A 20,785-nucleotide genomic window follows, 5' to 3' on the forward strand; every position below is an offset into this window, starting at 1 on the left:
CTGTTCCACAAAGTGGATAATAACCTGCTACTTGTTAGCAGCTGATGGAGCTTCCCTGGGTTCAAATCTCACTGGTGCTCCGTGTAGGGCAAGTTATGTCACTTTCTCTCATGCCGTAGTTCCCTCTTATCGTTTCCATCCATGTGCGGAATAATTTGTATGTGCACTGAGGCATCTGTGAATATGCACCACCAGTGGAAACAGCCATACTGGGTCAGAGCCAAAGTCCATCAAACCCAGTGTCCTATCTGTGGGCTCTCTGCTAATCAGCATTTGAAATTCTCCTGAGGGGGTCACACAGGTGCCCAGCTTATGGGGAACACTGGGCATGGGTGGCTGCCTAGAAGTGACAGGCTCCACTTGGGAAGTGCAGGCTGCTGGTTAGAACGAGCTGGCTTAGCAGAGAGAGCGCCTGGGTTCTACTCCTGCCTCTGGGAGCCTTGTCTAGGGGTTAGATCAAGAGGGGTTCATAGCCAGAACTCCTGGGTTCTGGCTTTGGATAGGTCTGGTTGTTGGAACAAGGGGGTCTCATGAACACCACCTGAGGGATCCGGCCCATTGACTCTGGCAGGGCCACACCCATTTGTACCCCCTGGGCATCTGGCCCCACTGATATTTCTGTTCTCTGTGTGTACAGCACCAAGCACATTGGGCTCCTGGTCCATAAGAGGGGACTGGGAAATTTTTCACATCAGCTGTTAGCTCAGGAAGCACATGTTCTGGTGGGCTCCATCGCCTCATCCTGGTGTCCAGGTCGAAGCCTGCACCCATGGGTCTCCGGCATGGTGCACGTGACCTTTCTGTACAGCCCTGAGCTGGCGACTGAGCTAGTTGTGGCTGGTTAGGTGGCTCTGAGCTGATTGACCCCCCCAACACACTCCTAGGATCTCCTGAAGGTGCATCGGTTCTTCTTGGAGGACCTGAAGAGCGCCCTGTCCTTCAACAACGCCCAGAACCTCTACCAGCTCTTCATCAAGTACAAGGAAAGGTGAGGCTTGGCCGGACAGGTGGGGCTGGGCAGCACAGCCACAGGAAAAGGTGGGAGAGCTTCTGTCTGGATCATGCTCTGTCGCCCCATGTGCTTCCCGGGACCCAGCTCCGCTTGCTGGGAGGAGGCTCGGTTCCCTTTCTTCTTCCTGCCCCGGGAGCACAGGGAGAATCCGGGGAGATGCCCCCTCCTCTCTGCTCCCCTCTATATTCCCTGCTCCCATGGGGCCTCCAGCTGAGCACCTCGTGGAGAGCAGAGGTGGATCAGGGCATTGGGGCACAGCTGGTCCCTGTGTCCTCCCCCTCTTCCCCAGGGGGGACATGGGGCTCCCAGCACTTCTTTCCCAGATGTCGTGGCTCTTCATGCTGAGCCCTGACTAGCTTCATCTCATCTGTGTCCCCTGTCTCGGGGGGGGGGGGCTGGTCTCCTCCATAGAGTCCCTTTCTCCTTCCCTCCCTCTCTTCCTCCCCGTATCCCTCCCTCCCTTCCCTGAGTGGAGAGTGGAGAAGACGAGTCGAGGGGAGCCAGGGCTGTTCTCCAGCTCTCCCTCCCAGGCTCACGGCCACCCCCTTTCCCCGGCAGGTTCCTGCTCTACGGCAAATACTGCAGTCAGGTGGAAGCAGCCAGCCGGTGGCTGGACCAACTGGCTGGCACCAACATGGACGTGAGGATGAAGCTGGAGGTCAGGGCCATGTTTCGGTATCGTCATAGCCCCTCTCCCCAGCCATGCTCTCAGGAAAGCCCCACCCTCCTGGGTGCCCGCGGGCACCCCCAAAATCCCTCCTACACCCCATGGGCAAGGGGTCCCCAAAGCCCCATGGAGCTGGGCCGTCAGAGGCATGGCAGGGGGTGCCATAGGTTGGCGTGGGGGGAGGGATGCAGAGAATTCGGCTGGGGTGCCAAAGGGTTGGGGGTTGGGAGGGCTTGGCTGGAGGGTCCCAGGGTGGGTGGGTTTCATAGTCCTGGCTCAGGCAGGGTCCCTCTGGGTCCCATCACATAGGGCTGGGGCTGCTGCGTGTGGGGCCCTCTGGCCAGGCCCTGCACGGTGGGCATCTCCCCCTGCCAACGACCTTCCCTTCCTGTCGCACAGGAATGCTCCCAGCGAGCCAACAACGGGCGCTTCACCCTGCGCGACCTCCTGATGGTGCCCATGCAACGGGTGCTGAAATACCATCTGCTCCTGCAGGTACGGACCCATGGCTGGCGGGGGGGTGGGGGGGGGGAGGCACAAAGGGCCCTGATCAAGGGGGCTGTGCAGATGACTGGGGGTCAGGTGTCCTGGGTCCCATTCCTGACTGTGCCATTGGCCTGCTGTGTGACCATGGCCAAGTCCTTTCCCCGCTCCGTGCCTCAGTTTCCCTCTATACAATAGACAGAACTATGACCACCTTTGGGAGGAAAAAGCCCCATAGGTGTTTGGCTTGGTATCAGTACCTGCTGGGCTTGGGCAGCTCTTCCATCAATGCCTGAGGTCAGATTCAGTCTTCTCTTTGGGGCAGGGCCGTCTTTGTGGTTCCTTCTGTTTGTCCTGGTTTGTCTGAGGTTCAGCGGAACTACCATAATACACCTAAAATAACATACTTTGCCCAGTGTGTCCTGGTCCTGAGGCGCCAAGGTGCTACCGTAAAGTACCTAATAAATCACATACAGTACCTAACACTATGGGGTCCCAGCTCTGTCCCATGAAGCTTTGCTTTGCAGAGGTGACGAACCCTGGCGCCCGTGGCAGAAAGAGCCAGAAATACCTTTGACTTGGTAAAATCCATCCTGGCTTATTTCCTCTTTAGGAGCTGGTGAAACACACCACGGAGCCAACAGAGAAGGAGAACTTGCGGCTGGCGCTGGACGCCATGCGGGTGAGGCCGGCTCAGCATCTCCCGGGCCCTCCCAGATTTGGGGATGGTCGTGAGTGGGTCTTAGTGATTTGGTTGCCAGACTGGGGCTGGCACAAAAAGCTTCAGAGCCTGGCGAGTGATTGTGCGCATGAGAGGGGGGCATATGCTTCTAATTTTTTCCATCCATGTGCAGAATACATTTTGTTGTGTGCACCAAAGCACATGCAAATATGTACCACCTGTAGAAAGACATGCTACCAGCAGCTGTGGACACTCTGTTAATCATCTGGGCAGCATTTGAATCTCCCCTGGGTGGCGGCCCAACCGCTCAGCTTACAGGAGGCAAATATTTCCATTGATAATAACAGAAACTGAGATAGGCAAAGTAAGAAGAATGCTGCTGGAGACCTTATTAGAGTGACTATCTAGTGGCCTTTTGAGCTAGGCCTAGCAAAAGCAGGGATGAGTTTTTGATTGAAGGGTGGTTACTTGGGGTATGTGACATGCGACATTCACAAGTCGTGTTTTAACAAGTGATAAAGCTTTTGGATTTTGAAACCCATCGTCAGCACGTCATTGTCTGAACCCCTCAGAATTAGCCCTGAGCGTGGACATTGAAATCAAAATAAATAGAAAAGAGAAGGCTTAAAACCCATCATTTTGCACCACTGTGAAAATGTAAAAGGATCAAAATCTAAAACAATGCTTTAAAAGGACACTGAAATTCTCAGTCAACTTGAAAACAAAGTCTGCTGAGCTGAAATGTAAATAAAATAGGAGCTAGACGTGTTAGTGCTGGTGCCAGGGCCCTAGTGGAGGAGCGGGTGCCAGGGGCAGAGATAGGGACTTGTGGGGTGGGGAGGCTGGGGTTGGTGAAGAGGAAACCCAGCCACGGATCATGGGGCTGACCAAGGACTTGTGTCCCCCACCCTCCATCCCTCAGGACCTGGCGCAGTGTGTGAACGAGATCAAGAGAGACAATGAGACCTTGAAACAGATCACCAACTTCCAGCTCTCCATAGAGAAACTGGTGAGCTCCCCGCCCCAGCTACTGCTCCCATCCAGGCCTGGCTGCCTTCCCTCCTTCCGCTCTTCTCTTCCTGTCTCCTTTCTTCCTTCCCTGTTCATTAGGCCCCGCCTTCCTTTTCTCATTTTTCCTCTTTCATTTGTTTATTCCTCCATCTTTCTTTCGTTCTTTCTTTCTCCATCACGTTTCACATTCATTCCTTTAACCATTTGTTCCTTTATTTGTTCATTCTTCCTCTTTCAGTCTGCGTTAGTTTCCTTCCTTCCATCATCGTTTTTCTTTTGTCTTTCATTCAGTCCCCGGTGGGTTGATTCTTTCATTCCCTGCTCGTTCGTTCTTCCTCTTTCATTTTATTTGTTTTTCATTCATTGCTTTTTTCTAAATTCTTGTCCTTTTATTCTTTTTCATTCTTTCACATTCTTTCATTCATTTCATTTGCACTTTCTCTTAAGCCAGCTGATTGCATCCAACACGTTCCAGGAAATTGTTTTTTTCCCAGCTGGCTGTATCAGGTTTCTCCTCTCTCCTGGAATACGCATAGTCTCAACAAACTGGAGCATGTGGACACACACACAACTGCTCCCTGTTGTCTGGCCTTTGTCAGCGCTGCTCTTGCTCAGACCAGTTCCCGTGCCCCGCTCCTCCTGGTTGTGGTGGTATTTCTAGAGCAGAAGATCCCACCATTATCGCTACTGCCCCTTGTGCGAGGGAAGGACCCTTGCATGGCCTTGTATGCGACTGACCCCCAGGGAAAGAACCCAGGGCCAAACACAAAGGTGGCTCTAGGACTCGCACCATCATCCAGTAACAGGCGTGGACTCTCCACCCACCGGTTTCATGCGTCTTGCACTGAATTCCTATAAGAGGGTTTGGTTTTCTGTCCCCCTTCTCCTAGTCGCAGTCGCTGGCCCAGTACGGGAGGCCGAAGATCGACGGGGAACTAAAGGTCATCAGCGCTGAGAAACGCTCCAAGATGGACAGGTGAGGGCAGAGCTGAGCTGGGTGTCTGAGCAGCCTCCAGCTGCGCCCAGTGCAGGGCTGGTCTTGAGGTTCCTCTAAGTCAGATGTGTGTTCCCCCATCCCCACCCTCATCTGCCCCAGGTTCTGCCTCCTTCCCTCTCCATGTCAGGCGCTGTTCCTTGCAGGTACGCCTTCCTCCTGGACCAAGCCCTGCTCATCTGCAAGAGGAAAGGGGACTCCTACGAGATGCGGGATTTCATCGACCTCCACACGTACCAGATCCGGGATGACTCCTTGGGAGAGAAGGACAATAAGAAGGTAACACTGCAGGGCGGGCAGCCAGCCGGAACCTCTCCCCGCTGCTGACCCCCGGCACGTGCACTCTGCCCATCTCACCCCTCACGAACTGATCCGCACGTGCACAGAGCCGCTGCCCCCGCCTCCTTGGGAGTGGGCAGCAGACACACACACAGGCTGCCCCATCTGCTGACCCAGGTATTGGCCCCGCTCTAGCTCCTCCCCCCCCTCCCCGGCTCAACCCTTTTCTGCCCTTGGCTTGGGGCTAATGGAATCTGCCAGCTCTCATTGCCAGAGGGGTGAGGTTCAACAAGGACAAGTGTAGAGTCCTGCCCTTGGGATGGAAGAATCCCAAGAACTGCCGTAGGCTGGGGACCGACTGGCTAAGTAGCAGTTCTGCAGAAAAGGACCTGGGGGTTACAGTGGATGAGGAGGTGGACATGAATCAACAGGGCGCCCTTGTAGCCAAGAAGGCTAATGGCATATTAAGTTGCATTAGGAGGAGCATTGCCAGCAGATCCAGAGATGTGATTATTCCCCTTTATTCGGCTCTGGTGAAGCCACATCTGGACTATTGTGTCCAGTTCTGGCCCCCCACTACAGAAAGGATGAGGACACATTGGAGAGGGTCCAGTGGAGGGCAACCAAAATGATGAGGGGGCTGCAGCACAAGATCTATGAGGAGAGGCTGAGGGAGGTGGGTCAGTTTAGTCTGCAGAAGCGAAGAGTGAGGGGGGATTTGAGAGCAGCCTTCAGCTTTCTGAAAGGGGGTTCCAAAGAGGATGGAGAGAGGCTGTTCTCCATAGTGATGGACGGCAGAACAAGGAGCAATGGTCTCAAGTTACAGTCGGGGAGGTCTAGGTTGGATATTAGGAAAAACAATTTCCCCAGGAGGGTGGGGAAGCACTGGGCTGGGTTCCCTAGAGCGGTGGTGGAATCTCCATCCCTAGAGGTGTTTAAGTCTCGGCTTGACAAAGCCCTGGCTGGGTTGATTTAGTTGGGTTGGTCCTGCCTTGGCAGGGGGCTGGACTTGATGACTCCTGAGGTCTCTTCCAGCTCTATGGTTCTATGAGGGAGTCGGCAAATGAATCCCTCTGCTCTAACCGTGGGCACGTCCCTCCCACCAGCCAGGAAGGAGCCCAGGAGGCTGCTACTCGCACCCTCCTCTGACTCCTAGTCAGCGCTGCACCCCCGAAAGCCAGGAGTAGTCCCTGGCAGCCTGACCCCTGCATTCCTCGCTGCCATTACTGGACTTTGCTCCCCTCTCAAGGCTGGAAATAGAACTCAGGCATCATGGCTCCCCACTGCTTGCTCTAACTACTAGTCCACACTGCCACTCTCTGCTGCTGGTGGGAGGGATGGTGGGGTCCCATCTCTCTTGGGGTCTCCTCTGATCCACAGTGAATGGGAGGCAGGAGGAAGGACACCACCCATGAGCACTGGTTAAACATCAGTACACTTGTTTTTACAGTGGGCCCACATGTTCCACCTCATCTGTATGTACGGGTCCCAGGGCTACGAGCTCTTCTTCAAGACCCGAGAGCTGAAGAAGAAGTGGATGGAGCAGTTTGAAATGTCCATGTATGTGCCCCTCTCCCACCCTCACTCCCGCCCCTCCCCACTGAATCTCCCCAGCGTAGCTGTCGAAAATCCGTCCCAGCCTTTCTCTGAAACATCTCTGACACCTCCTGCCCTTCCCCTCCTCCTCCATCCCTGAGTGGCGGTTGCTTCCCAGATTATTAGTGGCACAATGGTAGTGGTCAGACCCATTGCACTGGGCGCTGCACAGACACAGCGAGAGACAGACCCTGCCCCAGCTGGGATCAGGGCCCCGTTGGGCCGGGCGCTGCACAGATACAGCGAGAGACAGACCCTGCCCACCTGAGATCAGGGCCCTGTTGGGCCGGGCGCTGCACAGACACTGCGAGAGACAGACCCTGCCCCAGCTGGGATCACGGCCCTGTTGGGCCTGGCGCTGCACAGACACAGCGAGAGACAGACCCTGCCCCAGCTGGGATCAGGGCCCCGTTGGGCCAGGCGCTGCACAGATACAGCAAGAGACAGACCCTGCCCCAGCTGGGATCAGGGCCCCGTTGGGCCGGGCGCTGCACAGATACAGCGAGAGACAGACCCTGCCCCAGCCGGGATCAGGGCCCCGTTGGGCTGGGCGCTGCACAGACACTGCGAGAGACAGACCCTGCCCCAGCTGGGATCACGGCCCTGTTGGGCCTGGCGCTGCACAGACACAGCGAGAGACAGACCCTGCCCCAGCTGGGATCAGGGCCCCGTTGGGCCAGGCGCTGCACAGACACAGCGAGAGACAGACCCTGCCCCAGGTGGGATCAGGGCCCCGTTGGGCCGGGCACTGCACAGACACACATAGGAGGCGGCTATGCTCTGTAATTTCAGCCCAAGCAGAGATACCTGCTCTAGGCCTGATGGCGCTGTGCACGAGGAAGGGAAGCGTAGCCGTGGTGGCGCGAGTGGCAGGATGGACTAGCCACCCTGAGTACAACTCTGTCTGAACCCGTAGTCCTGTCCTCAGGGCGGCTAGCTACCTCCCGCTCCTCACACCCCCTCGGCTACACTGCTCCTCTTAGTGTGCCATCAGATCTAGGGGGCACAGTGCTCCAGGGTATTACGGTAATACACAGCACCAGCCCTTGCACAAGAGGGAGCTCGCCAGTGACAGATTTCTAGGCACTACCGTAATACTCCTAATAAATAACAATAACAATAAACTGCGTAACTCGGTCTGTCTGTTTCCCCCGGCCCCTGTAGCTCCAATATCTACCCTGAGAACGCCACGTCCAATGGGCACGAGTTCCACATGCATTCCTTCGAGGAGACAGCATCCTGCAAATCGTGCCAGATGCTGCTCAGGTAGGATCCTCGTGCTGCCCGACCGTCTCCTCAGCCTGGCTCATCCCAGGCTTGGGGTTAATCCGCGGGCCAGGGCTAAGCTGGGAGAGGGACACGGGGAGGCGAGGGTTAACGGGACAGGGTGGAGAAGTGGGGGAACAACTTTACCCCAGAGCAGGCCAGCTGATGGGGAGACAAAGGGGGCAACTGCGCCGGGGCAAAGGGACTCAAAATCTCCGCCAGAGCTCTGGGCGATGCACTCCGGGTGGGGCTGAAGGGCTGGTGGAGGGACACTAGCCCCTATCTGCGCCCCTTCTGCCTGAGGCCCCGCCCCTTCTGGGAGCACAGAGCCGACCCCCTCACCTTGCTCAGGATCCGGCAATTCTGTCGACTCTCCTGCCCCAGAGACCCTAACACGCACATTCTCTCTCTTGGTCCCATGAACAGGGGCACGTTCTACCAGGGCTACCGCTGCAGCCGATGCCGAGCCTCGGCTCACAAGGAGTGTCTGGGCCGGGTGCCCCCCTGCGGGAAGTCGGGCTCAGGTACGTGCCTGCTGCTAGCCCACGTGCAAGTCCGTTCCGCTCCCTGAGCCTGCCTGTGGCCAGCGCCCCAGAAACGATCCTTCCCCACTGGGAAGAGGCCTTATCGGGGGGTTGGGGCAAAGGGTTGTGGGAGGCGTCTAGGGAGATTCTCAAACTTCATTGCACTGCAGCCCGCTTCCGAGGACAAAAACTCCTTCAGGAGCCCAGGAGGAGGCACCGCAGCCTGAGCCCACGGCCCCGGGGCGGGGAGTCCAAAGCCAACTCTGGGCCAGGGGCCAAAGCTGAAGCTCAAGGCGTTTAGCAACCTGAGCCCTGCCGCCCAGGGCTGACCCCTGAGGGCTTTGTCTTTAGCCCCGGGACCCAACAAGTCTGTCAGCCCTGGCGACGCCATGCATGGGGGGTCGTGACAGACACAGCTGGGATCAGGGCCCCGTTGGGCCGGTCGCTGCAGACATGTCCTCAGGGCGGCTAGCTCCTCCCCCTCCTCGCACCACCTCAGCTAAGCTGCTCTTACTGCTCCATCATCTACTAGGGGACAGTTTGAGAACAGCTCATCTAGGGCATGAGATGCAATGCATTCTGGGATGCCTCTGGGTCAAGCGTTGCAAGGGGTTGTGAGATGAGATTGGGGGGGGGTTGCACAAAGGATTCTGGGATGCGGCTGGGGGGGTTGCACAAAGGATTCTGGGAGGCCTCTGAGGAGGGTGTAGGTGCAGTGGCTGAATACAAGAGCAGAGCAAGTGGAGGGGCGCTTTGCAGCTCTCATTAACCCCTTCACTGCTGATGCTGCTCTGTATTCCTATCTGCACTGCAGCCACACTGATGTGCCAGCAGGGTGACCATGGGGCAGCATGTGGCACAGGCGGTGGGTGACCAGTATGTGCAGCCTCCCTGGTACGCACCGGTCACCCACACACAGAAAGGCAATTCTGCTTTGCTTCAGCCTGAGCGCTCTCAGGATGGAGTTCTCACAGCTGGAGTAACCAATCCCCCCCCCCCCTTTCTGTTTATTCCAGATTATGGCTCCACAATGAAAAAGGTAACAAGCCAACCAACCCTGAACTGCCTAGCATCTCCTTGGGCGAAAACATTCTCCTGGAGGGGGGGGATCATTAGTTTTATTGCAGTGGGCGCTGGAGGCCCAACTTGTATTGTGCTGGGCTCTGTATGGATAAAAGGCACTTAGTAAGAGACTGGCCTGTCTTTTTTTCTTTGTACAGCACCTAGCACAAGGGGTCCTAAGCCAGGGCTGGGAGTGGAGTCCTAGGCATACCGTAATACACCTAATTAACATGAATAATAATAAAGTAGGAAAGTGGGGAAACTGAGGTCTGGAGAGGGGAGGGGGTTTTGCCAATATCACCCAAATCAGGGTGGAGATTAGAAAGCAGGTCTGTTGGCTCCCACCCCAGTGCTCTATCCACTAGGAAATACTGCCTCTGGAAGCCCTCCAAACTTTTAATTGAGCTTCTCGGCGTCACCTCACTCTTGTTTCACACCACTGACACTGGTGTGAGCTCATTGGTCCCGGTGTAAATGAGTGTGGCTGATTGGATGGGAGAGAGCATATGGGAGATGTAATCTTGCTCAGATTACAAAGAGACAAAGTCCCTTACCAAAGGCTCTTAAGTAAAGTTAGTTGTCATGGGGTAAGAGGGAAGGTCCTTTCATGGACTGATAACTGGTTAAAAGACAGACAACAAAGGGTAGGAATAAATGGTCAGTTTTCAGAGCGGAGAGAGTTAATGAGTGGGGTCCCCCATGGGTCTGTCCTGGGACCAATCCTATTCAACTCATTTATTAATGATCCGGAGAAAGGGGTAAACAGTGAGGTGGCAAAATTTGCAGATGATACCAAACTGCTCAAGAGAGTTAAGACCAAAGCAGACTGTGAAGAGCTTTGAAAGGATTTCACCAAACTAAGTGATTGGGCAACAAAATGGCAAGTGAATTTTAACGTTGATAAATGCAAAGTAATGTACATTGGAAAAAATAATCCCAATTACACATACAATATGATGGGGACTAATTTAGGTATAACCACTCGAGAGATCTTGGAGTCACTGTGGAGAGTTCTCTGAAAACATCCACTCAATGTGGCGGCAGTCAAAAAAGCAAAGAATCTTAGGAATCTTTTAAAAAAGGATAGAGAACAAGACAGAGAATATTTTATTGCCTCTATATAAAACCATGGTACGCCCACATCTTGAATACTATGTACAAATGTGGTCACCTCATCTCAAAAAGATATATTGGCATTGGACAAGATTCAGAAAAGGTCAATAAAAATGATTAGGGGTCTGGAACAGGTCCCAAATGAAGAGATTAAAAAGACGGGGACTTTTCATCTTAGAAAAAAGGAGACTAAGGGGGGATATGCTAGAGGTCTAGAAAATCCTGACTGGTGTGGAAAAAGTAAATAAAGCAAAATTATTTACTTATTCTCATGCCATAGGAACTAGGGGTCTCCAAATGACATTAATAGGTAGGAGGTTTACAACAATCAAAAGGAAGTTTTTCTTCATGTAGCACACAGTCTACCTGTGGAACTCCTTGCCAGGGGATGTTGTGAAGGCCAGAACTTCAACAGGGTTCAAAAAAGAACTAGATATATTCAGGGAGATTAGGTCCATCAATACTTATTAGCCACATTGGGTAGGAATAGTGTCCCTAGCCTAGCCTCTATGAGGGGCTGGAAATGGATGACAGGAGAGGGATTATTTGATGATTCCACGTTCTGTTCACTCCCTGTGAGGTATTTGGCATTGGCCACTGTTGGAAGATAGGATATCGGGCTAGAAGGACCTATGTCTGACCCAGTATGGCCCTTTTTATAGTCTTATGTCCTTATCAGCCATATTGGAAAATAGGGCAACTGAACCACAACTCCCATGAGGCACTGGGACAGTGTATTGACATTTTCCCATTTTCAGGCATTTGGGGGATTGTTTTTTTATTAAAAAAAATTAACATTTTTCCTGCAGAAAGTTGACATCTTTAATGAAAAGTTTTGTTGTCTGGAAAATTGCAGTTTTGGGGGAACAGCCCTAGTCAGAGTCTAAATGGTGGTGCCAAGGGATCCCAGATCCCTGCCCTGTGGCCCATAAGTAATAAGGATGCAGGCGAGCTTTAGAAACATGCAAAGAGAGCAGAGTTACACACTGCAGGTCTAAAGAGGGGGTGCAAAGGAGCTTGGTCCCAGTTTAGGTTATGTCTTGCCTTGCTGAACCCTCCCCGAGTACCATGCTGACCTAAGTCCCTCCTCAAGCCCAACCCTCTGACTCCAGTTCCTCTCTCAACCCTGCACCTCCTGCTGATCTGTAGCAGGGTGTGTGCCTTCTGAACAGCAGACCAGTCCCATACAGCCTCCTTAATCTGAGCCAGGCTCCTTGTCTTCCCATTGCAGAATAAATCCAACCGACACACTCAGGAGAGAAAGAAGAACAGTCTTGGTAAGTGATGTGGCAGGCACCCATCCCCATGCTTCTGGGCAGCAAGGCGGTCAGGAAGGAATTTCCTTTCTTGTACTCAGCACTCCTAACTAAGCCAGGTGTGATGGAGACCCCCTACTGGTGATACCAAGTATTGCACCCTGGAAGGAGCCAAAGGTCTGCTCTGGGACCTATGTCTCAATGAACTCCCTGTAAGTTCTGCTAGGGCTGCTGTACTCTGGGGGACTGGAATACTATAGCCCCATCCAGAGCAGTGGTGCATTGTGGGAGATGTAGTCCAGTCAAGTAGCCTGGCCCAGAGAGGAGAACATGTGGTAACTGAGCTACCATTCCCACTGGCTGCACACTGGACCGGGTGGATCCCTGATCTGTACAGGCAGTCCCCGGGTTACATGGATCCGACTTACATTGGATCCCTACTTACAAATGGGGTGAGGCAACCCCGCACTAGCTGCTTCACCCCAGCAGACCAGGGAGACGTGAAGCTAGCGCCCCCCCCCCAGCAGACCAGGGAGACGCAGAGCGGCTTTTCTCAGCAGACACCTCAGCTTGAGAATAAAGGACTGAGGGAAGTGAGGTGTGGGAGAATAAAACTGAGCTCTGGAGAAATGTTTGGCTAGAGTTTCCCCTACAATATGTACCAGTTCCGACTTACATACAAATTCAACTTAAGAACAAACCTACAGTCCCTATCTTGTATGTAACCCAGGGACTGCCTGTACTGGGATCCTGACTTCCATCCTCGGAACACCTGTAGGAAAGCCCCACTGGCTCATGGGAGCTCTGGGTTGACGAGTTCCGAGGACAATAACCCCTTAAGATACCACTCTGCATGTGGAATCTGTCCTGGAGGGGCAAAGGGGCCCTGCCCTGGGATTGTCCCTTCATCCCCTTCTCCCATAGATCATGGGCAGGATCCACTGCTGCCCCACAGGTAACAAGTGACAGTCCACGTAGCAGGTGGGAGGAGCACTGGGCACAGATGCTTCCACGTGGCAGATGTTGGCTGCAGGGAGGTCCACGGGGTTTCCCTGTGACCAGCTCCTCACCAATGTTCTTCTCTCCTTAGGGCTGCCCAAGATGGAGGTCTGCCTAGAGTATTATGGGCTGCCCCCGCCACCCGTGGCATTTGGCCCGTCGCTGCGACTCAGCATGGGGGACATCGTGGAGCTGACCAAAGCCGACGTGGAGCAGTGCTGGTGGGAGGTAGGGATCTCCGCAGCCGTCCACCCAATGCTCCATGTGCCCTTATGGAGACACACTGACGGCATGTCAGCTCCTGCATGTTCGCTCCCTCTGATTCCAACTTGTGGAGGGCACCATGTTGCAGAGCAGCGTCGGGTCACGTTTAGATTCGGTTTGACCTCCCGATCCCGTCTGCTCCTGGTGCGACTCCACTTGCGGTCCTCACTCATAGTCTGCAAACTGCCGGACTAGAGGAGCTGCATGTGAATTTGGTCAGCGGGGACTTGAAGCCAAAGCAGCACATCTCGTTGCGAGGGCTGGCCCACCCACAGGGTCCTGGTCTCACTGCTGTTCTATTCACGGCAGGCAAACCGAGGAACTAGCCAAATACTGAATACTCTTGCTGGAAGGCTGCAATGTCCACTAGTCCACTAGTCGACTGGTCCTTAACTTCCCTACTGGGGATTGGCTGGGCACTCCAGCTGATCCCGGGCTCCTAATTTGGTACCCCTTTGCAGCTCCAGGGTGGCGTTTCTAAGGGACAGTGCTGCATGGAGCCTGGGCTCAGCTGGAGTGCCCAGCTGATCCCAGGCTTCTAATGCACTGCCCATTGGAAGTGCTGCCCTGCGCTTCAAAGGGGCAGTGCTGCATGGAGCCCTGGGTCAGCTGGGGATTCTAGCTGATCCCAGGCTCCATGTAGTGCTGCCCCATTGAAACGCTGCAGCGGCGTTTCAAAGGGGAGGCGCACATGATTAATCGTGAAATTAATTGAGATTAAATTTTTTAATTGCTTGACAGCTCTAATATTTTGGTTGGGGGATGTAGCCTCAGTGCCCTGTGGGAGTCATAGTTCAGGTGCCTCGTGCTCCCATTTCCCTTCCATAGGCCAGGCTTCCTGCTCAAACTACATCTCCCATGATACATCACTCTCTGCCCTCAGAGGGTTGCATCATGGGAGGCCTCAGCTATGCTGCATGCTGGGAGAAGTAGTCTGGCTGGGGAACCCAGCCCATAGGAAATGGGGACATGAGAAAACCAAACTACAACTCCCTAGAAACACCCCAGCTTGATAGCCAAAATGAAATATCTCTCCTCTCAGCACAAACCTCCAACCTACCCATCGTCCCTCTGCATACCCTCGGCCTGTGCGCTGATAGCACTTAATGATAGCTCTGACGTGCACTGACTTCTGCTTTGCAGGGCAGAAACACATCCACGAACGAGATTGGCTGGTTCCCACGCGAAAGAGTCAAACCGTATGTGTGTGTGAGTAGCAACCCCTTTCACATTTGCTTGACTAGGTAGTAAACGCTGGATGTTTTTGTAGGGTCTCTGAATTCCGTAGACTTGTTTGAGTGGGATATATCTGCTTTGGGGACAAAAGGAAGATGTCTGGCATGCTAAGCAGCAGAAGAAAGGGTGGGCTTTGTGGGTGAGATGCTAGAATAAGTCTCAGAAGATTTGAATGATATTTTAGCTCTGCCACAGACTGCCTGTGTGCGACCTTGGGCAAGTCACTTTATCTCCTTGTATCACAGCTCCCCTTTTTGAGTATAATAATTCTGTCTTTCCTTGCATGCTGTCTGTGGCAGGGACTGTCTTTCAGTATGTGTCTGTGCAGGTCCCAGGGCACTGGGGCTCTGTTCTTAGTCAGAGTCTGTCCAGTGCCTGGCACTTTGAGATTCTGATCTTGTTTGGAGTGTGAGCAGACCTGATGCAATGGGGCCCCATTCTTTGTAGATAAATAATTTTTTAATTAATTATTTGTGATGTGATACTGGCATCAAAATAAAACTCCAGAATCACAGAGCACTGACCGCGAGGCTCATTTCAGCCAGATCTCCTGGGCTGGACTTAACTCTTTCTTTGTTGTTTTATTGACTGCAAAAAAATAAAACTTCTTTCTTTCCCTCCCCAGACTCCTCCCCCAGATTTTTCTGTTTATCGTTGGTAAGTAAAATTATAGAGATGAAACATTTCTGCAGCTACTTAATTTATTGCTGGTTAATCTGAAATCCTGCCTTGTGTGCGTGATGCTCTATGAAATCACAGACTGTCTTAAACTAAAGGAAAAGAGCTGCAGATACACATTGGCATGCATCCACATAGCTTGAGTTCCAGCTTTGCCTCCATGATTTACCAGGAGACTGCATCCCTTGCTGGTATGGCATACAGCCTACTGCAACATCAGGCAGCTGACTTCAAGTAGTAACTTCTGTGTGGATGTCTCTGCTTGCAGGTATGCGGGACCTATGGAGAGAGCAGAGGCAGAGCAAATCCTCATGAACCGTTCAGATGGCACTTTCCTGGTGCGGCAGAGGGTCAAGGATGCAGCTGAATTTGCCATCAGTATCAAGTAATCCTAACCTTAGTAAAAGCTTCTAAAGAGCAATATCTTTGAATGCATGAATATCTTGCCAGTCAAGGAGAACTCTTTTGGGCCCCTTCCATGTAATGCAAAACAAGGGGTGCTTAACAAAATTAAATGCCCACCTGGTGTAAAAGTAAATATTTTATATGCCACAGGTAGTTCACCTGTGGGACTCCCTGCCTCATGATCTTATGAAGATAAATTGCTTAGTACATTAGATAGGGTTAGATATTTAAGAATAGCATCTCCAATGGCACCAGTTAGGGGAGCAGGGAAAAGTATCTCATGCTGTACGGTGCGCAATCATCTTCCACCTAGAAGGACTTGCCTTTTGAGACAGGCTACAGAGCCAGAATGTTCCACTAGGCAGAATCCTATAGTCCTAGGGCCAGAGCCCCAGCTGGCATAAATCAAGGTTACTCCAGATTTCCATGCTGACGCTTCCTGAAAGAGAGAGCACAGTGTGTGTACAAGCTGCATCTTCTGTAACAAGCTGCATCTCCCCTCCCTACACAAAGCCCAGCTTGTCACCGACAGCTAGAAACGTAAAGGTGCAACACGCTGGAAAATCACAGGTGTTGAGAGCTTTAGGAAACCAGTGTCTGTGCCCCCAGGTTTAACGTAGAAATCAAACACATCAAGATCCTGACGTCAGAGAGCCTGTACCGCATCACGGAGAAGAAGGCGTTCAAAGGACTCATAGTAAGGATTGCGCCAATCTCCCACCCACTGATTCAACTTCAGCTTCACTGGAAGATCTCCTGCCGCTCCCCTTTAGCGTGACACTGGTCACTTAGACCGCAGCAAGGCAGTGTGGTGTAGTGGCTAGAGCAGGAGGGACTGGGAGCCAGGACTCCTGGGTTCCATTTCTGGTTGGAGGGGCGGTGGAGCTGGGGGAGAGGGGTCTGGTAGTTACTGTCTCTGGGGTTCAAATGAAGACACAGGGGTGAGATGTAGGAACCTCAGCCCCCTTCTCCACACTGGGCAACACCCCCTCCACGCCGGGGCGGGTTTCCCATCCATCTTCACTCCAGGACAGAAGAGCTCCACACCCTCAGGGCCTCTCTGTCCTTCCTGCCTAGGAGCTGGTAGAGTTTTACCAGCAGAACTCCCTGAAAGACTGCTTCAAAACCCTCGACACCACGCTGCAGCTCCCCTTCAAGGACCCCGAGCAGAGGACCAACGCCAGACCTCTTGGTAGGGTGCTCAGGGGGTCTGTTTTGATGGGGGCGGGGAGACCTCGAGAGCCCCCTGGCACTGCAGGATCTCAGCGCCTGGGGGTTTGGAATGACTGAGCATGTGCAACATGGACTTTCCCACTCAAATATTTTTCTTGAGGGACGGTGGCTTTTCAACCCCAAGATTGGCCCCTGTTCTAGTTTTTGTCAAACGTGCTTAGTTCAGGGTTGGGGGATACCCCAAAATTGGGGTTTTCAACAAAAATGGGAAAATTTAGACAAATGCAGGAAAACTGTTGTGAGGCCACTTCTCCTTTCCCAGCTGGAATCGTTCATCCGGGCCAGATGTGCCCATAAAGGGCTGGGGCAGCACCGGGTGGTCAGGGCTGCAGCCAGGCTGGAGGAGCCTTTTAAAACCCAGCACCAGTGTGACCTCTGCTCCGTGCCGGATCTGGCAAAGGCTCCACTGGAAAGAAGGGGGGGGAGGGGGATATTCTGGGCTGCATCTTTGGTGCCAATGGGAGACACTGCAGCATGGGGGAGCATGCGGCCGTAGCCTCCAGCTGCGGTTCCCTCCACCCTGGTCCCAGCTGGTGTGTGGATTCCACCCTGGTAGCCACAGGCAGTTAACCCTTTGTGTCCCAAGCCCATGGGATGCCAGGTGGGGAGAGCCAATCCTTCACCTTGCGGTCACTGTCTCCCACCATGTGGAGGGTGACGAGCACTTCCGGGGGCCACTCAGCTTCCAGGATCCCAGCAGGGGGTGGATGTTAATTGGAGGGTGTCCAGTCCCAGCCCAGCTGTGCTTAGTGTGGGCCTTTCCCCTCGCAGCAGGAGGGCTGAAGTACTTCGGGTCGGCGAAGGCGCGCTACGATTTCTGCGCACGGGACCGGACAGAGCTGACGCTGAAGGAAGGCGACATCATAAAGATCCTGAGCAAGAAGGGGCAGCAGGGCTGGTGGAAAGGGGAGATCTATGGCCGGGTGAGTGCACCGCCGAGTGGGGGTTGGGACCGGGGGGGGTTTCTCAGCCCCCATGTGCTCCAGAGCAGGCTCACAGGACTTGTCCACAAGGGGCCATTATTACACCCATACACACACAACCCGCACATACATCCAGAAGGGGTCAGCGTTCTCCACACCTCTACACACACACAACATACACAACCCACTCTCTGTACACACTGGTTCAGATGAGCAACTCCAATGAATTCCATCCAGCAGGGGGCAGAGTTCCTGCTCGCCCACACACACACTTGTGAGCAGGTGTGATCATATCCTACCAGCAGGGGGCAGCACTCTCTCACCCCTCCACTCTCCACAGATGCACACACAAAGATGTGTGTACACACAATCCCTGCACACGTACACACATATTACTCTTGCATGTGCACACAGGTATGTACAATCTCCACACACATGCATGTGGACAAGCACAATCCTCACACATGCTCACGTGTTCTAATGAACACCTAATGGAACTGTAGATTGCCAAGAAAGTCATGACCAAGTGGTGACTTTGTTGTGGCACGATGGTGGATGAGTCAGCTTATGGAACTAACTTTTTTAGATCCAGACATCCAAGGTTCAATCCCTGTTGCCCACACCTCATGCTATTGGCCCCTGTGCTGCATGGCACGACCAGCTGATCTCCCCTACAGTACTGGGGATAGCGCACAGAACTTCCTGCTGCCAAAACAAGTTGTGTCATGGGAGACTCCTCTTTAGCTCTTAACGGTACAGGGCTAATGACACACAGGAAAGGAGCACCAATCTCGTGCAGAAGAGGGCAGCAATGCATATATGAGATGTGGGCCATCTTCCAGGACCGGTTTTGTGATAACAGTTCCACATCTTACTTGATTTTCCCCTCCTAGGTTGGCTGGTTCCCAGCGAATTACGTGGAGGAAGATTACTCGGAATATTGCTGAGGGCTGGCGCCTTGTGTAATTCCCCATCCTGAGATTGTGACTCTGCTTGGCGCACACACCGAGAGCTCACACAGACACGTCTGAGGCCCACAAGGGGGCTCTGTAGCAAGAAGGGCGGTTGTGTTTGCACCCAGTGACAAGTGCAGCAAAGCGGTTTGCCCCTCTGGACTATTAATTTATAAACTCTCAGATCCCTCTTCTCTTTCCCTGCTCTCCCCCATGTAAAGGAAGTTTTGTGTTATATAAATTGTATGGGTGGATGGGTTGAGGATGGATTAACACACACCCAAAAGACCTTTTCTTTCCAGTCCATGGCATGATCCGACTGCCCCATCTGGCACAGGACTTGGGGCCCCAGAGGGCTGCTGGGTTGCAACCATGTGACTGGGTAGAGCCTCCCTTGCATTAACCACTAGGCATGACTCCCCTCCCTAAGCTGGGAAGAGAACCCAGGAGTCCTGACCCGCATTCTCCCACCATGTTTAACTCACCCTCTTTTTGCAGGGACCCCCCTTTGAAAATATTTCAAAGCGCGGCGACCCCCCCCCCCCAAAAAAAAGTGACCATCCCTCATGCCACCCTTTTTTCTGTGCTGCTGCTGGACGCAGCGCTGCTTTCAGAGCTGGGTGCCTGGCTAGCAGCTGTTGCTCTCCGGCCGTGTCAGACCCGCACACGGCAAACAGCCAGAGCCCTGGCATGTGGGGGGGGTGGCAGCCGTCGAACTCCCCCAATAACCTTGTGAACCCCAGTTTGAGAACCCCTGCAACAGCAAGACCCCGCTCCCCTCCCAGATGAGGGAAGAGAACCCAAGAGTCCTGACTCCTCCTCCCCCCCCCCCCCAGAGCTGGGCGCAGAACTCGATGACGATGAAAAGGAGGCAGCAGAACATCTGTGGTCGTACGTTCCCCTCTCGTTTGCCTGCTGCTCTCTTTGCTCCTCCATTTCATGGCCCTGTGCTGCCTACGCCCAGGCCTCGCAGGGCTGCCTCCCTTCTCTGCAGAGCACTTCCCTCTGCCAGGGGACAGCCTAGGGACGTGCAGACGCTGTTTGTCCTGTCAGCTCCCAGCCAGGCCAGGCCCGATGCTCCGTTAGCAGACAAAGGCGCTACCCCTAGATGGCGCCGTCACCTCCAAATGGGGGGGGGGAGGGGATAACGGGGATCTCCCTTGTAGCTCTCAAAGTGCTTCACAGAGGGAAAACAGTATTGGGTGGCCACCTTTCTAATGGCCCCTGCGGACCCCACCCCTGTTCTGCCTCCTCCTCCTCCAAGGCTCTGCCCCTGTCTGCCTCTTCCCCCAAGTCCCCCCCCCCCCCGTTATCCTCCCATCAATAAAAAACCAAATATCAGGGCTTGTCAAAGGGCACCCGGTCACACAAGCCTAACCCTGGATTGTCCAGGTGAAGACCAGACAGCTGACAACCCTCCATCAATAGCATTAGCCCAGTTCCACATGTAGTGCCAACAGACCCTAGTCATCAGCCGGAGGGATTGAACCTGCAACCTTAGAAACTAAAGCCACGTGCCTCTGCCATATTAGCTAAAAGCTGAGTGGCTCTTAGCTAAGGCTGCAGCGCAGACATCCCTCGCCCTTCTCAGAGCCTCTGGGTTACATTCAGAAGGGGAAACTGAGGCACGGCATGGTGCAGCAATTCGCCCCACATCGCCCAGCAGCAGAGCCAGACACAGAGGTCAAGTTGTGGACGTTCCAGGCTTGCACAGGGCCCACTAGCCCGACAAACGCACAACACAGGGAAATGCAGCCCATGCCCAGGAGCAGAGGGAAAAGGGAGCTGGAAGCAGACCCAGAATGCAGTGCAGCAGTTTGCTGATTTGATGGTGAATTAAACCCTTGCTCAGCATTTCCCCAGGTCTGGTGTTTGTGCAAAATTCTGAGAAGCCCAAAGGAACCGGAAGCGCTGGGCATGATGTTTCCTGCAGGGGTTCCAGGCAGCCTCTGTGGTCTCTGGGGCGGAACGCTGGACTTCCAGTGAAGGAAATCCAGGTTCTGCTTCTCTGCTGCTCAATGACCCTGGACAAGTCCCAGCAGCCCCCAGACCTCAGTTTTTCCCATCTGTAAAATGGGGTGAGCAATAGGGTTGCCAGATACTTTCACAAACAATCCCGAATATGGCAGGAAAAAAAATTGGCTGAGCA

General features: G+C 53.6%; 1 protein-coding gene across 3 annotated transcripts in view; it reads left to right on the forward strand.

The window, feature by feature from the left end:
- VAV1 (vav guanine nucleotide exchange factor 1) overlaps window positions 1-18,924 on the forward strand; it is a 64,057-nt gene extending 45,133 nt beyond the window's left edge. For 2 of the 3 annotated variants that reach the window (XM_075902292.1, XM_075902290.1), the window contains exons 8-27: window positions 885-988; window positions 1,571-1,670; window positions 2,079-2,174; window positions 2,776-2,844; window positions 3,767-3,853; window positions 4,746-4,831; window positions 4,996-5,128; window positions 6,579-6,688; window positions 7,889-7,990; window positions 8,417-8,514; window positions 9,531-9,553; window positions 11,921-11,966; window positions 13,036-13,172; window positions 14,352-14,417; window positions 15,070-15,101; window positions 15,391-15,507; window positions 16,137-16,224; window positions 16,605-16,719; window positions 17,532-17,683; window positions 18,577-18,924. In XM_075902292.1, coding sequence (XP_075758407.1) covers window positions 885-988; window positions 1,571-1,670; window positions 2,079-2,174; window positions 2,776-2,844; window positions 3,767-3,853; window positions 4,746-4,831; window positions 4,996-5,128; window positions 6,579-6,688; window positions 7,889-7,990; window positions 8,417-8,514; window positions 9,531-9,553; window positions 11,921-11,966; window positions 13,036-13,172; window positions 14,352-14,417; window positions 15,070-15,101; window positions 15,391-15,507; window positions 16,137-16,224; window positions 16,605-16,719; window positions 17,532-17,683; window positions 18,577-18,630 — 1,815 coding nt within the window. In that variant the 3' untranslated portion in view covers window positions 18,631-18,924. The remainder of the gene's footprint in view (window positions 1-884; window positions 989-1,570; window positions 1,671-2,078; window positions 2,175-2,775; window positions 2,845-3,766; window positions 3,854-4,745; window positions 4,832-4,995; window positions 5,129-6,578; window positions 6,689-7,888; window positions 7,991-8,416; window positions 8,515-9,530; window positions 9,554-11,920; window positions 11,967-13,035; window positions 13,173-14,351; window positions 14,418-15,069; window positions 15,102-15,390; window positions 15,508-16,136; window positions 16,225-16,604; window positions 16,720-17,531; window positions 17,684-18,576) is intronic. The other variant, XM_075902291.1, reaches the window with a different exon arrangement.
- Window positions 18,925-20,785: the final 1,861 nt, after the last annotated feature.

Source organism: Pelodiscus sinensis, chromosome 19 (genome assembly GCF_049634645.1).
Source record: "Pelodiscus sinensis isolate JC-2024 chromosome 19, ASM4963464v1, whole genome shotgun sequence".
Classification (NCBI taxonomy): domain Eukaryota; kingdom Metazoa; phylum Chordata; order Testudines; family Trionychidae; genus Pelodiscus; species Pelodiscus sinensis.